The sequence below is a fragment of the Littorina saxatilis genome, linkage group LG7 (assembly GCF_037325665.1).
Source record: "Littorina saxatilis isolate snail1 linkage group LG7, US_GU_Lsax_2.0, whole genome shotgun sequence".
NCBI lineage: Eukaryota > Metazoa > Mollusca > Gastropoda > Littorinimorpha > Littorinidae > Littorina > Littorina saxatilis.
In genome coordinates, this window is record NC_090251.1 from 37804135 (window position 1) to 37827004 (window position 22870).

At 43.6% G+C, this 22870-nt stretch overlaps 1 protein-coding gene and 1 long non-coding RNA gene across 2 annotated transcripts in view; one reads left to right on the top strand and one right to left on the bottom strand.

Moving 5' to 3' along the window:
* Window positions 1-22870, bottom strand: part of LOC138971394 (dihydropyrimidinase-like) — a 48614-nt gene that overhangs the window by 5080 nt on the left and 20664 nt on the right. The window contains exons 2-10 of the mRNA XM_070344122.1: window positions 9727-9812; window positions 9200-9273; window positions 8423-8533; window positions 5677-5841; window positions 4244-4386; window positions 2288-2477; window positions 1558-1714; window positions 885-1026; window positions 146-229 (exon numbers count right to left, since the gene is read on the bottom strand). Of these exons, the coding sequence (XP_070200223.1) occupies window positions 146-229; window positions 885-1026; window positions 1558-1714; window positions 2288-2477; window positions 4244-4386; window positions 5677-5841; window positions 8423-8533; window positions 9200-9273; window positions 9727-9812 (1152 nt within the window). The remainder of the gene's footprint in view (window positions 1-145; window positions 230-884; window positions 1027-1557; window positions 1715-2287; window positions 2478-4243; window positions 4387-5676; window positions 5842-8422; window positions 8534-9199; window positions 9274-9726; window positions 9813-22870) is intronic.
* Window positions 13923-22668, top strand: LOC138971390 (uncharacterized). Its single transcript, XR_011457237.1, has 6 exons — window positions 13923-14726; window positions 15316-15384; window positions 16018-16111; window positions 17072-17242; window positions 17696-17795; window positions 21243-22668. It is a non-coding gene; the product is annotated as an uncharacterized lncRNA (long non-coding RNA).

The following is a 22870-nucleotide window of genomic DNA, read 5'->3' on the forward strand; positions in this document are numbered from 1 at the left end:
TGAGAGCTGAGAAATTATCTCCCTTGATGCACAAGCCTTGATATCTCATTGATCCGAGCTATTTGGGTATTGTATGGTACAACGCAAACCTTTCCAAACATCTGAGAAAGTCAGGTCTATAAATCTGGTGACTGCAAAAAATTACCTTTCTAGGATAGAAGTTGAAGACCTTGGCAGCTGTGGTGCTGGTGACCGCAACAAATCTGCATGGATCCATCTTACCACTTTGCTGCAAAAATACAATTTGATCACATTACGTACAACAATAGTAACGTAATACCAGCAATACTGTGAAGGTATCTCTGATAAAACAAGCAACCATTAACAAATATGAAGAAAATGGATCAGGTTTTGTTTAGCTTTTTCTTTGTTTAGATTTTTTTTTAAATTAAAAGATAGAAATTCATTCTGTACACAAACGCTCAGTCTCGTCAAGAAACCAGGTTTGATAAGCAGTATGTTTCTAGCTTAGTCCAAGGTGTGACTAAACTGTAAGCCTGGCAGCAGCTCCCTCCATGGGGGATGGACGGGAACACTGGTCCTCGCACATCACTCAACTCTCACTTCGGGCTCAAGGAAAGCTGTTAGGGATAGTAGCAGGCACACCCTGGTACACGGTTTCTGCTGGCGGGCAAAACGAAGTGAAAGGCCAATGAGTTCTACTTATTGGTGGGCAGACCAACCTCAGCAGCCCTGGGAGGCAGTTAAATCTAATGGAGGGACCCCCGATAAACGTCCATGGTCAAAAGCGAAGGTGCAGGACCAATGCGGTGCCTAACTGCTTCACCACATACCAAACACTTCACGACAAACAGAACCATGGCAATACGACGTGGGGCTCACCCTAGCGAACCAGAAGAAGAAGAAAAAGATATGACGCTTACCACCCCCTTTTCCCAGATGACTGACATGCGGTCCTCAACCCCGTTGACACCATTAGGAATGCTGCGAAAATCGTCCTTGCCCAGCGCTTTCTGGTCGGCCTTGAACGTGCAGTTGTCTGTTCCTGTCAGCTGAAGATCGTTGCTAAACATAAGGAGAGATGGTTACAAACAATATGATTATAGTGAATATGCACACAGTTTAAGAGTAAGTGAGGTCTTTTCTGAAAATCTGACATCATTCTATTTTCAACGAAATGTAAGTGACAGCTTATGTTGCTGTTCAAAGAAATTGTAACATAATATATTCTGACAGATTTCACAACTGGTCGTCAGTCTGAAAGGAAGGTATAAAAAAAGTGACAGAAGCCCTCTGGAGCTAAAGTATATTCATCTTTGTTTTTTCACAAAGGAAAACACATTTTCTCTGACAAAATATGAGGGGTAGGATTAAAGTTTGTAGAAGTCAAAAGTCAGAATTCAGAATTGACTAGTCTTAATATGGGAAGTTAGTATGATTTTTAAATCTATGGCGGAAATGATGATGCTCAAGAGAGGTGACAGCAAGAGATTCTGGGAGCAAATGGGGTGAGTAAAAAAGGATGAGTAAAAAAAAAAAAGGGAAATCGGGATGGGATGGGGTGCGGGGGGATGATTGAGGGTCATGTCTACTCACTTGGCCAGCAGGTCCATGAGGTAGCCTGGAGTGGTGGGGTCGGGTCTCAGAGGAGGACCCATGACGTGACCCGCAGCGTGACGCCAGCATTTGTTCCAGTAGTTGGTCCCATCTGTACCCAGACAAGCTGCGATGGGCTCGCCAAACACAACTTTACCTGCAACACAAGGAAATACTGGTTATTTCAAGTAGGGACTGTGGAACATCCTTTTTAAGACCTTGCCTTTTCAGACTCAAAAAACAAGAATGGTAGTTATTAATAAAGCTGTAGTTCCTGAATAGGACCGTTTGTAAATGTTAGGCCTCAAATTCTGCAATCATCAATCATCCGACGGCACAATATTCTACAATTGAACCTGCCCTGCCAACCACCTCTCAACACCGTGCACTTGCCCGCAACGACCACCCCAACAGATCAAAGACAAATGTGTTTTTTTCTTCTAAATAATTCATTTGTTCATAGATCAAATAGCCAAAGCGCTCTAAATGTATACGACATGTGTAATGGAGTAAGGGAAAGTTATACGGAACCAATCTCCTGGCACCTGAGAGAATAACAAGCATTACACATTACGCTTACTCCATTACACATGCTGTATACATTTACAGCGCTTGGTTATTTGATCTCTAAATAGCGCTCTGCATCATTTGTTGAAGATTCTCATTTGTTCATAGCATCTAATTTTGGTCAGTTCCTTGGGTGGCCATTACAGACAGGAAGGCTTCTCACCCTTTTTCCTGGCAGCGGAGATGACATCAGCGGAAGACTTGCTCATGACGTGCACGACGTAGAGAGGAGAGCCCGCCTGGTCGGCGATGGTGATGGCTCTCTGCACAGCCTCTGCCTCCACGTCCTCTGGTCGACACATCTCGTGACCTTCGGGGCCTGTGATGCCCTTGGCTATTATTTCCTTGGATTTCTGACAACAGACAGTTTGAGACATGGTGATAAAACAAGAATGAACTCAAGTTTTTAAGAAACAGAGTAATGTACTAAAGGTAAAATACATTTAACCTCATTCATTTAAAAAACTGATTTTGTTTGTAACTTTTCTCTTTTCAATGTAAAGCATGCATTTGATAATACAGTGGAATCCCCCTTTTTGAAGACCCACCAACTTTTGTTTGTTTGTTCGTTCATGGGCTGAAACTCCAACGGCTTTTACGTGTATGACCGTTTTTACCCCGCCATTTAGGCAGCCATACGCCGCTTTCGGAGGAAGCATGCTGGGTATTTTCGTGTTTCTATAACCCACCGAACTCTGACAAGGATTACAGGATCTTTTTCGTGCGCACTTGGTCTTGTGCTTGCGTGTACACACGCGAGTGTTCGGACACCGAGGAGAGTCTGCACACAAAGTTGACTCTGAGAAATAAATCTCTCGCCGAACGTAGGGACGAACTCACGCTGACAGCGGCAAACTGAATACAAATCCAGTGCGCTACCGACTGAGCTACATCCCCGCCCCACCCACCAACTTCAGACCTCCCTCCTTTTAACACCGTGCTTTTTCAGATTTGCTCTTACCTCTGTACATTTATTTCATTTTAAGACTCCCTCCTTTTTAAGACCTGATTTTCTAAACGTATTGGAGGTATTAAAAGGGGTGTTCCACTTTTTATGTACAACAAAATGTGCTAAAGAGGATTTCTTGCTTAAACATTACCATTTGCCGCCCTACAAGCCAGAGGGCATAGCAGGCAGTAAGTATATATATAGTAAACCACTACTATTGATCTTAACCCCTTGACTGCCTTAGGACGGGTATACCCGTCGTGCGCTTGTGCAGCCGCAGCGCCTTAGGACGGGTTTACCCGTCTTCTCCGCTTCGGGATTTTCCAGAAATGCTATGTCACTGCTGACACACAAATAGCAGCCAATGGCTTGGAAGGATACCTCATTCTCATGAATTAACATAAATGGTGACGCGGTTTTGCGTCTTAAGGCTATTTTCGGCCGTGGCGACAGGATAGGGGAGAGAAATCTTGACTCGTCAAAATGGCTAACAGTGACAGTCGACCGGGCCCTAGTAGGGAAAAACAAAGCCGGACTGACGCTACAGGCGGTGCAAATGATTATGGATACTGACAGGGGAAGGGGGAGATCTTCTTTCGGACGATTCGTTGGAAACAGGTAGATGACAGTGATTATAATCCTTTCTTGGAGCAAGCAAAACAGCCACCTGTGTTTGATCCACAGGCGCCGGAAGATGCGCCGGACTGATTTTTCAAAAGTTCATATTTAAACATCATTATAAGCCAAACTAATTATTATTTCCATGATAAGACACTAAAAACAGATTCTTGGTTCAATTTCCTTTAAAAATAACATAGGTTTTACTTACCTACCTACTGCCAGTTTGGAGCTAGAATTTTTTGTGAATTATTACACCCCGAACTCCAATATTCCCTGGCAGTCAGGAATGCACATACGCAAGTTTTGATTGGCAGCGAAAGGGTTAAGAATGACAACACTACAATACTAAGAAATAAAAGAAAACAACACCTTAGCTTTGAATTAGAGAAACCCAATGTATTTTTATTTCTGTTGTCATATATTTGTTGTATTTATCAATTCCACGAAATAAATCAACAAATTCTTTGCTTGCTTATTCACTGGTAAGAAATACTTCCCAACAACTGATCAATCACATACATTTACTAAAGTGATTGTGTAATAACATACCACAGCTATAAGATGTCCATTCTCAGCGTGCACCATGGGAATGGCCCCCAGCTCCTTGCAGTGACTAAACACCGAGTAGATCTCCTCATCCTCCAGCAAGAACACGTCCTTGTAGGCCATGAACACCTTGAACGAGTTCACTCCTGAGACAAGATCACAGAAAGTAATGGTATAAAACTACAGAGATTTTTACTCAACAAGACAAAGACAGAACAGTTGTGGGAACTGTGGACTGGGTGGCCGAGTGGTAACACACTTGCGCTCGGAAGCGAGTTCGACCCTGGGTCAGGGCGTTAGCAATTTTCTCCCCCCTTTCCTAACCTAGGTGGTGGGTTCAAGTGCTAGTCTTTCGGATGAGACGAAAAACCGAGGTCCCTTCATGTACACTACATTGGGGTGTGCACGTTAAAGATCCCACGATTGACAAAAGGGTCTTTCCTGGCAAAATTGTATAGGCATAGATAAAAATGTCCACCAAAATACCCGTGTGACTTGGAATAATAGGCCGTGAAAAGTAGGATATGCGCCGAAATGGCTGCGATCTGCTGGCCAATGTGAATGCGTGATGTATTGTGCAAAAAAAAATTCCATCTCACACGGCATAAATAAATCCCTGCATAAAAAAATAAAAAATAAAAATATAAAAAAATCCCTGCGCTTAGAACTGTACCCACGGAATACGCGCGATATAAGCCTCATATTGATTGATTGATTGATTGAACAAAAGATTCTTTGACTCATCCTCCCCAACCCCATTCGCTTCCAGAATCTCTTGTTGCCACAGTTCCCACAACTGTGCTGTCTTTGTCTTGTTAGAGTAATTTTATTTTTTGCCTGTGGAGGCTTCTTCAAGACAAAATTTAAAACACATAAAATAATGATAAAAATGTTCTTCTACAGCGCCATTGAATGCCAAATGACAGTCTCAGAGTGCTTTAGAAAATACCATGGTCCTTAAAATTCCACATTTCATAAAAATGTTTCACAGCACTAAGTCTAAAAACACAGGATACACATAAAATAACATTAATTGATTAATATTTAAAAAAGGCTTTAAACCAACAATAAACTCAGGTGCAAGATCCAGAACATCAAGATCTAGAGACATGACCTCTAAAAGGTTTAAGGCCAAACAAACTGACCACTGTGAAAGAAGCCTGGAACAAACTAATGATGGTCACCATCACAGACGGATGCAACCTTATATCATTTTCTAAACAACACCAGCGCAGTTGCAACGTGAAACACCACAAAGTTTCTGGTTATGGAACTATTTTTTTTCAAAGATTTTATTTTTGATGTTTCAGAAGCAATAATAACAACAACACACCCAAAGAATTTTATTCCTTCAAAATCTGCTATCAAAACCCAGAAATCACTTCTCCTTCAATCTCTCCCCCCTCCCCCTTACAAAAAAAAATCCTGAAACATACCATGCTCTCTTGTGAGTGTTTCCATTTCTTTAGCCACCTGGTCACTCCACCATGTGACGGCGACGTGCAAGCCATAGTCACAACACACTTTTTCATCAGCCCAGCCACGCCATTTGTTGTAGGCCTCAACGAGCGACACGTCACGTTGGTCCAGCACAAAGTCGACTGAAAATTGACGTTCAACGTTGAACAATTGTCAAGATGGATGTTCATACATGTGTAATCAGTCTGTGGTAAAATTCATGCATATGTGTGCATGCATCACACACACCCACAGTCATGCATACACACACACCCACACCCACAGTCATGCAATACACACACACCCATACACACACGCACACAGTCATGCATACACACACACCCACACCCATGCAATACACACACCCACAGTCATGCAATACACACACACCCACAGTCATGCAATACACACACACCCACAGTCATGCATACACACACCCACAGTCATGCATCACACACACCCACAGTCATGCATCACACACACCCACAGTCATGCATCACACACACCCACAGTCATGCATACACACACACCCACAGTCATGCATACACACACCCACAGTTATGCATCACACACACCCACAGTCATGCATCACACACCCACAGTCATGCATACACACACACCCACAGTCATGCATCACACACACACACACAGTCATGCATCACACACACCCACAGTCATGCATCACACACACCCACAGTCATGCATACACACACACCCACAGTCATGCATACACACACACCCACAGTCATGCATACACACACCCACAGTCATGCATCACACACACCCACAGTCATGCATACACACACACCCACAGTCATGCATACACACACACCCACAGTCATGCATACACACACACCCACAGTCATGCATACACACACACCCACAGTCATGCATCACACACACCCACAGTCATGCATCACACACACCCACAGTCATGCATACACACCCACCCACAGTCATGCATACACACCCACCCACAGTCATGCATACACACACACCCACAGTCATGCATCACACACACCCACAGTCATGCATCACACACACCCAGTCATGCATACACACACACCCACAGTCATGCATACACACACCCACAGTCATGCATCACACACACCCACAGTCATGCATACACACACACCCACAGTCATGCATACACCCACCCACAGTCATGCATCACACCCACCCACAGTCATGCATCACACCCACCCACAGTCATGCATACACACACACCCACAGTTATGCATACACACACACCCACAGTCATGCATTCACACACACCCACAGTCATGCATCACACACACCCACAGTCATGCATACACACACACCCACAGTCATGCATCACACACACCCACAGTCATGCATACACACACACCCACAGTCATGCATACACACACACCCACAGTCATGCATACACACACACCCACAGTCATGCATCACACACACCCACAGTCATGCATCACACACACCCACAGTCATGCATCACACACACCCACAGTCATGCATCACACACACCCACAGTCATGCATCACACACACCCACAGTCATGCATACACACACACCCACAGTCATGCATCACACACACCCACAGTCATGCATCACACACACCCACAGTCATGCATACACACACACCCACAGTCATGCATACACACACACCCACAGTCATGCATACACACACACCCACAGTCATGCATACACACACACCCACAGTCATGCATACACACACACCCACAGTCATGCATACACACACACCCACAGTCATGCATCACACACACCCACAGTCATGCATACACACACCCACAGTCATGCATACACACACCCACACCCACAGTCATGCATACACACACACCCACAGTCATGCATACACACACACCCACACCCATGCAATACACACACACCCATACACACACGCACACAGTCATGCGTACACACACACCCACACAGGGATGTACACAACTACAAGCGCACCACACAAATTTAAAAACGTAAGTAAAAAAGCTTGTTAGGTTTGGAATTTTTGCCTTTCCTTTTTTCATTTTTCCTAAAAAAAAACCCTCACAGATTATGTGTCTGCTATTCCATATGTTCTGAAACAACTTGAAGAACAAACAGACTGCATAGAAACTGCCGTATTATTTTACTCTTTCATCCACACACCAGCCACAGTGTGTGCTACAGTGGAGCCCCCCCTTTTAAGACCCCCACCCCCCCCCCCTCCCCCAATTTAAGTCTTCCTTCATTTTAAGATCTTGCTTTTTTAGATTTTCTGTTTATAAGCTTTGTAAATTTACCTCCACTTTAAGACTCCCTCCTTTTTAAGACCTGATTTTCTCAGATTCTTGATTGTCTTTTGTTTGTTTGTTTGTTTGTTTGCTTAACGCCCAGCCGACCACGATGGGCCATATTATATATCAGGGTGGTGCTGCTTTGACATATAACGTGCGCCACACACAAGACAGAAGTCGCAGCACAGGCTTCATGTCTCACCCAGTCACATTATTCTGACACTGGACCAACCAGTCCTAGCACTAACCCCATAATGCCAGACGCCAGGCGGAGCAGCCACTAGATTGCCAATTTTAAAGTCTTAGGTATGACCCGGCCGGGGTTTAAACCCACGACCTCCCGATCACGGGGCGGATGCCTTACCACTAGGCCAACCGTGCCGGTCTCTTGAAGGTCTAAAAAGGGAGGTTCCACTTAGTAGGTATCCTTGCTACAGACACTCACTGATCATGGTGGTTCCTCCGGCCAGCGCTGCCCTGGTGCCCAGGTAGAAGTCATCGCACGCTGTGGTGCCCATGAAAGGCAGCTGCATGTGAGTGTGCGTGTCAATACCACCTGCAGATAAAAAAATCAAATTTCATTTTCAAAATAAATAGGTCAGTTAGGCAGACTATGCATTCTTGACTATGAAGTAAGAAATTCAATGAGTCACTTCAACGAGCCAGAATAGTTGCTTATTTCAAATTTTAATGTGTCAGTGGTTAATGGCCGAGGCCTGGCCTGATACTGCTTACCAATTAAATGATTAAGTTTCCATATCATTTTCTTCTTCTTATAACACATGTACCTTACTAGCGTGAATCCCAGGCTACTTTCATTATCTGATGTTGAATCATACAGTCGATCCTCCATTGACCTTAAAATCACCCCTGTAACCAAAACTCTATTTCAACCACTTTTTCTTGCAAATCGCACTTCTGCAAAATGTTTTGCACAGCAGAATCATGAACTCAAGTTATCTGTCCCAGTGAAAGGTCAGTTGTTCTCTCTCACACACACATGTAAAGCGCCATGAGACTGCCATTTGACGGTGAACAGTGCTATAAAAGAATGTTTTATTATTATTATTAACAACTCTGTTAAGAGATTACACCCCCCCCCCAGTTTCCATGACCCCCCACCTCCTCAGTTTCTTCACAATCAATCCATTGAAATATTTCAACCTCTTACAGCTACGGTAAGCTACGGTAAGATTTGCGATTAATTTGATTTGACACTGACCTGGGATAACCAGCTTTCCACTGGCATCAATCTCTCGGACTCCATCAGGCACAGTCAGGTTGCTGCCTACCTGTCTGTGTACATACATAAATTATTTCAGCATATGAAAGGATACTGTATGCCTATTTAGAGTTAAAGCAGATCTGTGCATGTTTATACAGAAATTATGTAAGATGAAGACACACACACACACACTCACTCTATCTCTCTTTCTATCTGGATCTCTCTGGATCTCTCTCACAGTCTCAGTCACACACACACACACACACACACACACACACACACACACACACACACACACACACACACACACACACTCTCTCTCTCTCTCTCTTTCTCTCTCTCTCTCTCAGCACACATGCAGAGATGCACTCACCCACTCTCTCTCTCTCAGTCTCACACACACACACACTCTCTCTCTCTCTCTCTCTCTCTCTCTCTCTCTCACACACACACTCACACATCGGCACACACACACACACCACACACACACACACACACTCACACCGAGTATTAACATCACTTACTTGATGATTCCCTTTTCAATGTAGACATCAGCGTCGAAAGACTGGTCATCATTCACAACCTTCCCCCCCTTGATCAGTATGCCCGCCTGAAACAGGAAGCAGATTTAAATGAAAGGGAGCCATTAGAGTGAATAAATGATAGGTTGCGTCAACTCTGATCTCTCATTCTTGTGTTGATGCATTGTTTTGCCCAAGTGCAGTGGAAGTCTGCACAATGAGGATTAGGAATAACTGTCGCATGCAGACTTTACTTCTATCAGTCTTTCCCCCTCTCTAACGTAGTAACACTCACACATATGCACAAACACAAACCAATTGACAAACACACATCAACACACACCTAAACGCTCACACACACAAACACACTGATACACACATTCACACACAGAGCAACCAGCACCACTTCTTAGTTTGGCAGCCTAGTCCGGGATTCCATATATGTTTTTTAAAGAATGATTATACTGCCTGCAAAAATCCATCAGTTGAGTGCAACATCATTGGATTCCAGTGCAGTGGAACCCCCCATTTTTGTTTAAGACCCCTCAATGTAAGACTCCCTCCCGTTTCAGATCCTGTTTTCTCAGATTTGTTGTTCATAACCTCTGTAAGGTCACCCCTATTTTAAGACTCCCTTCTGTAAGACCCGATTTTCTCAGATTTTAGGAAGTGGGTTCAAGTGCTAGTCTTTCGGATGAGACGAAAAACCGAGGTCCCTTCGTGTACACTACATTGGGGTGTGCACGTTAAAGATCCCACGATTGACAAAAGGGTCTTTCCTGGCAAAATTGTATAGGCATAGATAAAAAATGTCCATCAAATACCCGTGGGACTTGGAATAAAGTAAAAAAATTCCATCTCACACGGCATAAAGTCTCAGGAAACATGAATACACGCATGCAGGAAAAAAAAAAAATATGGGTAGCGCCGTATGTATGGCAGCTCGCTTTCCCCGGGGAGAAAGCAGCCCGAATTTCCATGAGGGTAACCTCACTGGACTGTAAATCTTATCCAATCCAATCCAATCCAAAGTGAGGTTCCACTGCACAGCTAAATTCCAACCGCATACATTTCTACCCTCCTGCCACCAACAGAACCCACGGGGAAAAGTTCCAGCAAAGCGACCTTAGCCAATCTATTCCGCCATAATCAACTAATGCCTGCGTGTGTGATGTGGTTTAGGAGGAAACGGATATGTTTTTGTGTGAGTGGGGCGGTAAGTGTGTGTGAGTGTTCGGGAGGAAGGAGTGTTTTAGTGTGTAAACTGTGAAGTAGATGAGGTGGCTCGGCGGTTGGGTGTGGTTGCTTTGTTCCTGTTGGTATAATTACACATGAACTGTATGCTTATCATCACAAAGCTTGATTTGCTGAACGAAACTTTTTACAGAAGTCGGCCTACTGAGAGGGACTGACTCCAAACAGATTTATTAGCCTGTGTCAGTGCGTGTGCATGTGTGTTTCTGTGTGTGCGTGTGTGTGTGTGACTGTGCCGTGCTATGCGCTTGCGTGTGTGTGTGCGCGTGCGCGCTTGTGTGTGTGTGTGAATGTGAAACCAGAGAAAAAGGGAAAGAGACTGAGGGAAGGAGAGAGACAGACGAGACAGACCCACAGACAGAGATAAACGGGAGTTAGTGGACGGGGTAGTGATGGGGGGGGGGGGGGGGGGTGTCAGTGTCTCTCTGTGTTAGTGATGCGTGTGCATGTTAGTACCGCACATAATTATGTCGCGTGCATCAGTCTATCCTTCTGCATGTCCACCCTTCCCTGTACCGGCGACTGACAGTGGCGTGGCCATGCAGCGTGCGGCGAAGCTGCGAGTGACCCATGTGACCAGTGTCCACCAGTCTAACCGCTGGTGTCAGCATTTTGCCTGTCCTTTGGCCTGATGTGCTTTCGCTATTTTTGGCCGAACTGTCTGTCGCCAGTGACGATCCAGCTTAGTAGCTCTCTGTCACCTGCCCGGTTATAGAGTCAGTGTAAAACTATAAGTAGCCTACGGTGCAAGCAGTCTTGAGTTTTCTGCTCCGAGTCACCATTGCGATTTATTGTGGCTGTTTTGCGGCAAATATTCACGCGGTGCACCATATGTTGACACGGCGGAAATCGAACTTGCCCTTTCTACTTTTAGCACAAATAGTCAAGACCGGCGGCAAATAATCATATCTGGTACCTTTTGATGACTGTGATTGTAACCTTCCGCGGCTGTAAGGCCAAGAATCCATTCATCCATCAATGACTCAGTTAGTGAATTAATGAACATATCAATGACTGATTCAAACAGAGATGTTAGGCCAAGAAGCCCATCTAAATCCTCCAGCAGAAGTTGTTAGACTGAGCAGCAATCAGTTCATCCATCCATCCATCCATCCATCCATCCCTCTATTCAATTCAGCCACTCTCTCATCATAAATCGATCGATCAGTCAGAAGCTGTAAAGCAAGGATCAATCAATCAATCAATCGATCAATCAACCAAAGGCTGCTGAGCCAGAACCCGTTCATCCATCAATCAGAGGCTGTTGAACAAAGATCAATCAATCCTTAATTCTTTCAACCAATCAACCAATCAATCAATAAATAAATCGATCGATCAATCAATCAATCAATCAATCCATCCATCCATCCATCCATCGATCCTGCCCTGATGCGGCCAGAGATTGTAAAGGTCAGTGCTAAATGCGGCAGCGGCTAAGCCAGCCCAAGTGGAGACAAAAAAATCTAGCCTTTTGCCTCACGTCAATAAAACACATCGATCTTACACCATGATCGTAAGCCGTGCTATGCGCAGAAACATGCCACTGCACTCAGTCGTGTTTGATACCAAAACTGCTGAATAACTGTGACCCAAGACTTGAGCTGATGGGCGTTTCGTGAAAGCTGATGGGCGTTTCGTGAACGATGGATTACAAAATTACAAAGGACTGCGACTAGACGGTTCAAACCATGCTCCAGGAAATACAAGCATGCGCACAAAAACGCTGAACTGTAAAACTACCGGGTTAAAAACAGAATGAAAGAAAGAAAGTCAACAGACAGACAGACAGACAGACAGACAGACCCAGCCAGTTAGAGAATGTATTAATTATATATATTAGTCACGCGACGATTAAAGAACAGTCTGAGCTGATTACACGCACTGATGGCAGTGCCACAGCAGAACTTATCCCTACTAATCTGTAACGTGAAGCTGCTTTCTTCTGACAACGCGTGCTGGTCCCGCAGCGTAGCCGTCGTGGAAACAGCAGAGTCAGACAACAGACAGCTTGTCGCGAAGTTTATCCCCAGGTTCCATTTTAATACAAGGTATTTTTCACTCGCAACAGTAATAAACACGAGCCAAAGGTCAGTCCCTGGGAGGGTGACTATAAATTTAAAAAAATAAAAATAAAAACAAATGAACTAAAATCAAAATTCTCTCAGGTCTGAACTGTGGCTGCACATGTTTGTTTTCTTCCCCCTTTCAGGGGAGATCGGTGGGGGCGGAGGTGCCAATTTCAAATCTTAGCTGAACATAAAACTATCCGGTGTTCAATAAAGACAGCCACAGAATGTAACGTATGGGCTGCTGCAGCGTGTGGGTAGCAGGTTTTATTTTCATGATTAATAGATCTCAGGTGTCTTGACGACTGTATTGGCGGACTATGCACACCTGTTACCACCTTGCTGCTGTTGTGCACGCTTCATTTGATCCATAATAAGGGTATGGATATGGGTGGGGGACGACGAAGGAGTTGCTCTGTGGATGTGTGCGTGCGTGTGTTTGTGTGTGTCACAGTGTGTGTGTGTGTGTCTGTGTGTGGGGGGTGACACAGGGAGTGCATTTGTCAATTTTGTGCAATGTGTGTGCGAGCACGTGCGGGTATGTGTAAGAGAGAGAGAGAGAGCGAGAGAGAGAGAGAGAGAGAGAGAGAGAGAGCGAGAGAGAGAGAGAGAGAGAGCGAGAGAGAGAGAGAGAGAGAGAGAGAGAGAGAGAGAGAGAGAGAGAGAGAAAGAGAGAGAGAGAAAGAGAGAGAGATACAGACAGACCGACAGACGGACAGACGGACAGAGCGAGAGAGAGAGAGAGAGAGAGAGAGAGAGAGAGAGAGAGAGAGAGAGAGAGAGAGAGAGAGAGAGAGAGAGAGAAAGAGACCGAGACCGACGGAGAGAGAGAGAGAGAGAGAGAGAGAGAGAGAGAGAGAGAGCGAGAGAGCGAGAGAGAGAGAGAGAGAGAGAGAGAGAGAGCACCCATTGCACACCGGTTGGACCGTACATAAGGTAACGTTAAACTATGCTTGTGCAACGTATGTGGGAGTATCACTTATAACCTCAGGGTATCTCTTATCCTGTTGCGCATCTATAGACTAGAGACAGCGCTGGTTAGACTAAAACATGGATCGGGAACTTCAGTACGTACTTAGGACTACCGCGGCTGTGCTTGCAAGTTTGGATAGTTCTTTCTTTCTCATTTGATCCGAGTTTTATCTGTCTCATTAAATGCCATTTTTCTACCTACTACACATATAGTTTTCCTAATTGATTCCCGAAGATAAGTTAGTTTCGCTTCCACGTTTCGGTTTTCACTAATTCAACATGGCCGGCGTCGGCAATGCATCTTTGATCATCATCTTCTTCCGAAGAGGACTGGGTTCTTGCGAACGTCTCAGAGTCCTGCGGTTGAGTCACTGTTACCGATAGTGGTTAGCTCCGGCAAACAGGGAGATTAAAAAGGTGGGGAGGTTTAAAACTATGCGGTACAGGGGAGAGTGCGTTCAAGGGCGGGCTCTCATGCCCGACTCAGCGACTGCACTGAGGAAACTGTGGCCGAGACGGGAGCGAAGGAGCCTGGGCCTGCTTCGGCCGATGAACAAAGAAACTGTGATCGAACAAGTATGGTGTTACAAGGGGAAAGACCCGCAAAGTGAACTTAGTTGCCAAAGCCCGAAGTGTGACGACGGACTCGGTTTCCAGCAACTGTCCACCGACTCAGCGGCAAAATATGAGTTGACACGTCCGAGGTGAAAGGTAATAGTCTCTTCTTATTAGAATGAAGGTCATTGTTTATGACTAAAATACAGTAGAATCACATAATGCACGAAGGAATGGAACATGTACATGGAATAAGATTGTCCGTCCACTAAGACACATTCCTAAAGGTGGAACCAACATCCTGACGGCTATGCAGAGGAAGTGTTCTTTTTAAGAAATGCATTCAAATAAAACAAATAGGGAAATGCCCACTGAACAGAAACACCCAGGCTCCTGATTTTTGGTATGAATCCAAGTTGAGAGAGATCAGCTGAGCTAGGATTTTACATGGAATAAGATCATCCCTCCACTTGCATACAATGTATACAACCAGAAATGAAGATACAGTGTGCTTGATGTGGTGATCAAGTGACATTTTGCTATGAATGTGTTTAAGCAACTAGTAGTAGCTTCTTCAGCGTTAATTCATTAAACAATCACTCTTATTCTTAGCACATAGAGCACATTGAATGAGTGTGTGCATGTGTGTGTGTGTGTTTGTTATTGCAATGTAAGACCTTATAATATAAATATACACAAATTATAACACATGCTGGGATTCTAAATATGTTCTGTTTACTTGCAGGTCTCAGTTATTACCAAGCCCTGCCTCATTCTTCCCGCAACACTGACATGGTGCTGTTGTAGAACACAAGTAAGTCCTTTGATCATTTCCAAAATACACTAGTGCAATAGCTTGTGAGTGCAACTGGTGGTAATGAGAATATTTTACCACAAAAGGCTAAAGTACAAATAACAGATTTATTATGTTGGAAAAAGAAGTAAGCCAGAGCAAGTGATTAGTGTACCAGTTAGCTAGGGTGGATGTATTATATTTACAATTTACAGTCAGCATAGAATGTTGAGGACAGTCTAGAATTTTTCTCGCCCTGTGAATTCAACTGCAAATCAGATGGCATGAAGAAATCAATGTTATATTATGCTCTGGAATCCCTCATCTTGGCCACATACAAAAAATTATATATTCAGTGACTGCTTGCTGTGGTGAGTTAAAATGTGTGATGAAATATTTTCACAAAAAGGTACCAGTGTTGTTAACAAAACTAATTCTTTAACAAACAAACAAAAACCACTCTGCACAGAGAGCATTCAAGCTGATCTATGTTGCTATTCGTCCAAGTAGAGGGATGATCTTATCCCAAGTAAAAGCCTGACAAGATCTGAGACTGTGAAGCAAAATGTTTTTACATGGTAAAGTAAGCCTTTAACGAGCAAGTATGTCTATTGCACTGGGTGTTTTATTATTATTGTATCATTTTTCTTTCAGGTAGTCTCTCTTTAAACTGACTTTCTACACCATGGTGTCTCTGGCAGTGTTATATTGGCAGAAGACAGTTGGAACTGGATTCCTCATTTAGATGGTAGGCATGTTTTGGGCTTTTGTGTTGCTTTGGTGTATGTGTGTGTGTGTGTGTGTATGTGTGTGTCTGTTCTATACCAGAAATAAACACACTGTTTGCTTGCTGTGGTGAAATGACATTTTGTGATTTTTTTTTTTAAATGAGCTAGTACAGTTGTAGCTTTTACAGCATTTATTCATAACACAATCGCACTTGGCGCAGAGAGCAACCAGACCGTTCATTGTGGGTATGTGAACAAGTTAAGAGATCATGTCTTATCCCATTTTAAAGCCTGACCAGATCTTAGACGGTGAGCCAAATTGTTTTCATGAGAAGGAATGTGCCTTTCAGAGAAATCTATTAACTACAGTATTACTTTACAAAACATATTTTAAGAAATGAAATGTGTTACAAGTAACAGCCATGGGGGTGATAGCCTGTAGGTGGAATAATAATCTTCAATTGCCCAGAAATGATTGTTATCTGGTCAAGAAATGCAAAGCATTTTGATGTTTGTGACGATTAGTTACTCTTTATCACGTTTGGTCCCTGATTTTGCTGTCCTTGTCTGCGTTGGGCAGGTGTGCGTCCATGATGTCATTGCTATTGAAAACTAATCTGTACTGCAAAGTAAATGTACCCGTACATGACGTACATGGCAGTTGTCAACCGGGGGCCAGCCATGACTGGGACTGATGTATCCACAGGCACTCGACACCAGGTGGGCGGGGCCAGTGGTTGGGGTGTGATTCCCTGCCTTACACCACCACAAAGTGTAGTATCAGCAGACAAGACTGAGCAGAACTTCTGCCCCCCCCCCCCCCCCCCTCACCAATTGACCACTCAGTGCCATGTGCCTGCAGCTGTATCATAAACACTCCTTAGAACAGATCTTGTGATGCTCCTCAGTCAGTCAGTGTTTGATGGATGCTAACTGGTATACTTGACATAGTGTTCATATGAAAGTTTTATGTGTTGCAGCTCATCCAGATCACAGGTACACAAAGGAGCTGGTTACAGTGATAACATAGGCACATGGAACTGCTTATGGACTACTTTAGAAAGTGAGCGGTTACAACCAAGACTCTTCCGTCAGGAAGGTCTGCGGAAGGGTGCTTGATCTGTTTCCTCGGACAGGCTTTTCAAGACTAGGTAGGTTAAACCACATGATTGGGCTTTAATTATGAATGCACTTCAAAATTCACTCTATTTCATTATCTTGTACAACCCCCCGCGGGTTAGGGGGAAGAATTTACCCGATGCCCCCCAGCATGTCGTAAGAGGCGACTAACGGATTCTGTTTCTCCTTTTACCCTTGTTAAGTGTTTCTTGTATAGAATATAGTCAATGTTTGTAAAGATTTTAGTCAAGCAGTATGTAAGAAATGTTAAGTCCTTTGTACTGGAAACTTGCATTCTCCCAGTAAGGTAATATATTGTACTGCGTTGCAAGCCCCTGGAGCAATTTTTTGATTAGTGCTTTTGTGAACAAGAAACAATTAACAAATCTTCAATAGTACTGACCAAAGAAGAAGGTTTAATTGTGTGATCATGATTTGATACATATGCTTGACCCTGAAGATGTGTTTTATTTGTTTTGTTTCAGAACAAAGTTTGGTGAAGTAGAAGCTACCGCTGTAGGCTGGTGTAAGGCTGAAGAAGAACCTCTGACAAGTCAATTTTCAAGCAACTGAGCACGAACCCAGGTACAAGACACAGAGCTCTCTTTCTATCGGTCTGTTATTCATAGAATGACACTAACAGTGACACAAGTAAATAATCTGTATCATTGTCTTGACCTCTAGAAATTTGGTAGAGAATAAGATGACTGATAGTATTATTTTGATTATTTCATGGTCATTACAGTGGCCTCCACCCCTGCCCCTTTTAAGACACCCCAATCTAAGACTCCTTCCTATTAATGACCCTGTTTTCGCAGACTTCTTGTTCATAACATCTGTAAATTCACTCCCATTTTAAGACTTGCTCCATTTGGACTTGGACTGGGTGGCCGAGTGGTAACGCAATTGCGCTCGGAAGCGAGAGGTTGCGAGTTCGACCCTGGGTCAGGGCGTTAGCAATTTTCTCCCACCTTCCCTAACCTAGGTGGTGGGTTCAAGTGCTAGTCTTTCGGATGAGACGAAAAACCGAGGTCCCTTCATGTACACTACATTGGGGTGTGCACGTTAAAGATCTCACGATTGACAAAAGGGTCTTTCCTGGCAAAATTGTATAGGCATAGATAAAAATGTCCACCAAAATACCCGTGTGACTTGGAATAATAGGCCGTGAAAAGTAGGATATGCGCTGAAATGGCTGCGATCTTCTGGCCGATGTGAATGCGTGATGTATTGTGTAAAAAAAAATCCATCTCACACGGCATAAATAAATCCCTGCGCCTTGAATATGTGCACGATATAAATTGCATAAAATAAAAAGATAAAATAAATCCCTGCTCTTAGAACTGTACCCACGGAATACGCGCGATATAAACCTCATATTGATTGATTGATTTTAAGACCTGATTTTGCTTATTTTGGATTTCGAAAAAGAGAAAAACAAATTCCCACTCTGTACAGAATTAAGCCAGGTTCATGATTTTTGTATGGACCAAGTTGAGAGATGGCATTTGTATAGGCCTGACCAGATCTGAGATGTTGAATCTAATTGGTTACGAAGAAAGCATTGTGTCATTATAGGCACACTACTTCTCGTCACCGTCTCAGTTCTGGCCAGGCTTTAAGATAGGATAAGCTCATCCCTCAACTTTGTCACATATGAACAATCGACACACTGACTCTTGCTGTTGTGAGTTGACATTTTTTGATGAATTTATTTCTGGAAAAGGCCCCATGCAGTGCTGTTTCAGGGGTGGGACTTTTCCGCGGATTTCCGCGGACACAACTTACGAATTCTGCTGGAGTAATCTATTTTTCCGCGTCACATTTCATTACAATATCTATGACTTGTTGACTGAATGATTTGGAGTGACGTGGAGATGAAACAGAACACTGGAGGCTTGAGAGTTAAATTGTGCTGACTGAAAACTCCTGATAACTAATAGTAATTTTGAGGGGGGGGGGGGGGGGGGGGAGGTTGGGGAGTGTGGAGAATGTCTTTTTTGTCAGATTGCACAGATTTTAATGTACCATTTAACCAAAATTCGGGGTAACATGCCCCCGAACCCCCTGGAAAAAAAGGGATTTCCTCCTTTTTCATCACAAGAGAGTCCCACCCCTGTGTTTACAGAATTCCTTGTTTAAAACTATCACTGTGCACAGAGGGAAGGGGGGGGGGGTGTATTTGACCACCCCTGCGTTTACAGAATTCCTTGTTTAAAACTATCACTATGCACAGAGGGAAGGGGGGGGGGGGGGTGTATTTGACCACCCCTGTGTTTACAGAATTCCTTGTTTAAAACTATCACTGTGCACAGAGGGAAGGGGGGGGTGTATTTGACCACCCCTGTGTTTACAGAATTCCTTGTTTAAAACTATCATTGTGCACAGAGGGAAGAAGGGGGGGTGTATTTGACCACCCCTGTGTTTACAGAATTCCTTGTTTAAAACTATCACTGTGCACAGAGGGAAGGGGGGGGGGTGTATTTGACCACCCCTGTGTTTACAGAATTCCTTGTTTAAAACTATCACTGTTCACAGAGGGAAGGGGGGGGGTGTATTTGACCACCCCTGTGTTTACAGAATTCCTTGTTTAAAACTATCACTGTGCACAGAGAGAAGGGGGGGGGGGTGGATTTGACCACCCCTGTGTTTACAGCAGAATTCCTTGTTTAAAACTATCACTGTGCACAGAGGGAAGGGGGGGGGGTGTATTTGACCACCCCTGTGTTTACAGAATTCCTTGTTTAAAACTATCACTGTGCACAGAGGGAAAGGGGGGGGGGTGTATTTGACCACCCCTGTGTTTACAGAATTCCTTGTTTAAAACTATCACTGTGCACAGAGGGAAGGGGGGGGGGTGTATTTGACCACCCCTGTGTTTACAGAATTCCTTGTTTGAAACTATCACTGTGCACAGAGGGAAGGGGGGGTGTATTTGACCACCCCTGTGTTTACAGAATTCCTTGTTTAAAACTATCACTGTGCACAGAGGGAAGGGGGGGGGGGGGTGGGGTGTATTTGACCACCCCTGTGTTTACAGAATTCCTTGTTTAAAACTATCATTGTGCACAGAGGGAAGAGGGGGGGGTGTATTTGACCACCCCTGTGTTTACAGAATTCCTTGTTTAAAACTATCACTGTGCACAGAGGGAAGGGGGGGGGTGTATTTGACCACCCCTGTGTTTACAGAATTCCTTGTTTAAAACTATCACTGTGCACAGAGGGGGGGGGGGGGGGTGTATGTGACCAAGTGAAGTGCATTGCTACATAATAAAATGAGCAAATCCGTCCCGTGAAGAAAACTTCTGCTTACTTAATTGTCAGATTTGCCAAGGCGTGTACATGAAATAAGATTATCATTCTAAATGCTGAATCAACATTCTGACTGTTTCCTATGAAACCAGGCTTGATTTTTGGTATGAATCCAAGTTAAGGGATAGCATGTGTAAAAGCAGAATTGTGTACAGAGGCAGCTTTGTGTTATTAAAGGCCGGCTGCTTTTCGTGAACACAGTTTGGCTCACATCTCACATCACCTGCCAGGCTTTTTAAAAAAAAAAATGTTTTACCATGGGATAAGACTATCCCTCCATTTAAGCACATACCAGCAATAAACACAGTGGTTACTTGTGATGAACTAGTGGCAAGACAAATGATTTAAGCATCACATAACCTTCCTAAGTGAAGTCAAGTTATGTGTCTGTGCCAGTGTGTGTGTGCATGTGTGTGTGTCAGCATAGAATGTTGAGGACAGTTCGATGGTAAATAACCCTGACAATTTTAGCCTATGATTGTGCCTACATTGTGGCAGGATTGGATGTGGATCTTCAAAAGCCTAAGTTAACAAAAAAGTATGTAAAAGTACATTTTGAATAGTAGTTTTTTTCTCAGAGGGAAGATATCACAAGATATGATCGTTCCACTGCATGTATGCCACATAACTAAAACAAAAATTAAATGTTATTTTAATCGTCTTTTGGGTAAAACAAATACACCATCAATATATTATAATAATGATCTTGCTTGTTTACAGATGGACAACAGCTACTGCCAGGACCAGGTTACGCATAAAGAAAACAGTCAACACTTGGCTGGTGCTGCAGCTTCTTTGATGTCTATTTTTTTTTTTTTTTAAAGACAGACAGCTACCAGCTCATTCAAGACCATAGCCCCATCTTACTCACGCAGAACAGACAGCCATCTTTCGCCTTTGCACAGAACACTGCTGTCTGAAGGTACACATCAAAAGGATAGGTTTTGCACCTACAGCGTGCGACTGTGGCTAGGGTAGGAAGAACAGACTCTGCAACACGTTCTGAGAGGGTGGCCTTTTCTTGCCACCCGTACCCCTGTGCAACAAGACTTGGCCAGAGAGCACACATCCAAATGCAAACACTGAACACTGAAGAGGAAGAAGAAGAAGAAGGTGCCCACACAGAAGGACATAAATCTACTTTAAGGGCACAAGTTTACAGCAGTTTATTGAATTGTAGCAGATTATAGGGAGAAAATGAACAAGCTAAATAGGCTGTACAGTACTTCACTTGAACAATGTATAAAGTTCCCTGTATTAAGAACATTTACAGATCACAAGACATTGTGTTTTCTTTTGTTTACAATACAAATGTTTCATAATAAAAAGATGTGCACTAGGCAAGATCCTTAAAATGTAAAACTAGTAGTGTGACAATTTTGAATTGTTCAGAGATGGTTTTTCTTCAGTGGTAAATGTTTTAGCTTTTTTTATAAGATCCCGTTAGTGAAGCATACTATAAAACCTTGACCTTCCAAACTGTGTTAGCACCCTGGGCTGCGATCATTGTGTTGAGCTACTTAAAGGCACAGTGCAGCTTACAGCCTTCGTTTTGCGTTTTTGTTGCAGCTGAGTGCATTTACAGTTCAAAAATCCTCCTATGGTAGTAAAACTACCCAACGACGACATCTGTGAAGCTCGACAGTTTCTTGTTCACGCGAGTGCATAAATTAACCTAGTTATTACGTGGTGTTTGGTCGGAGTTCGATTCAACTGAGTGATTCCGGCCTCCATTTTGTTTTATACAAACTCATGATGATGTCTGACATAGTTTGCTAGTGACGTGTCTTTTTGTGCATGATGTGGTGATCTACCTGATCTAAATTTAGATCCAAAAATAGGTCAAGACCAGCCGGGTCCGAGTACGAAATTGATTCGTAAAAAAATCGCAGTTCTTGACTCTTTGGGTGCAAGTCAATGAAACTTGGTAGTTCTTCTAATAGATAGCTGCCTGAGGTATGACTAAAAGCCCCAGGGGCTCCGTGCACCTGAATTTGACAAGTTCAGTACCTTCAGCAAGCGCAAGTACAGTAGAGAAGCGCTTGACACACTGAAAAAGGCCTACTACGAGCAAAAGAAAAAGAATCAGTGATGCATGTGCTTTTGATGTAATCTTCTTTGACATTATGATGACTACAAAAACTGACTGATGTGTTTTGTTTGTGAATGATGGATATATGTGCATGATTGCGTTTCGCAGACACAGTTGTCATGTGCGTTGTAATTGGCGACGAATGCTGGATGATTACTATTTTTGTACCAGGATTACTATTTTTGTGCCAGGATTACTATTTTTGGGGCTGAGCATTACTCCAAAACACTTATGGGGGTAAACAGGTCTGCAGCAC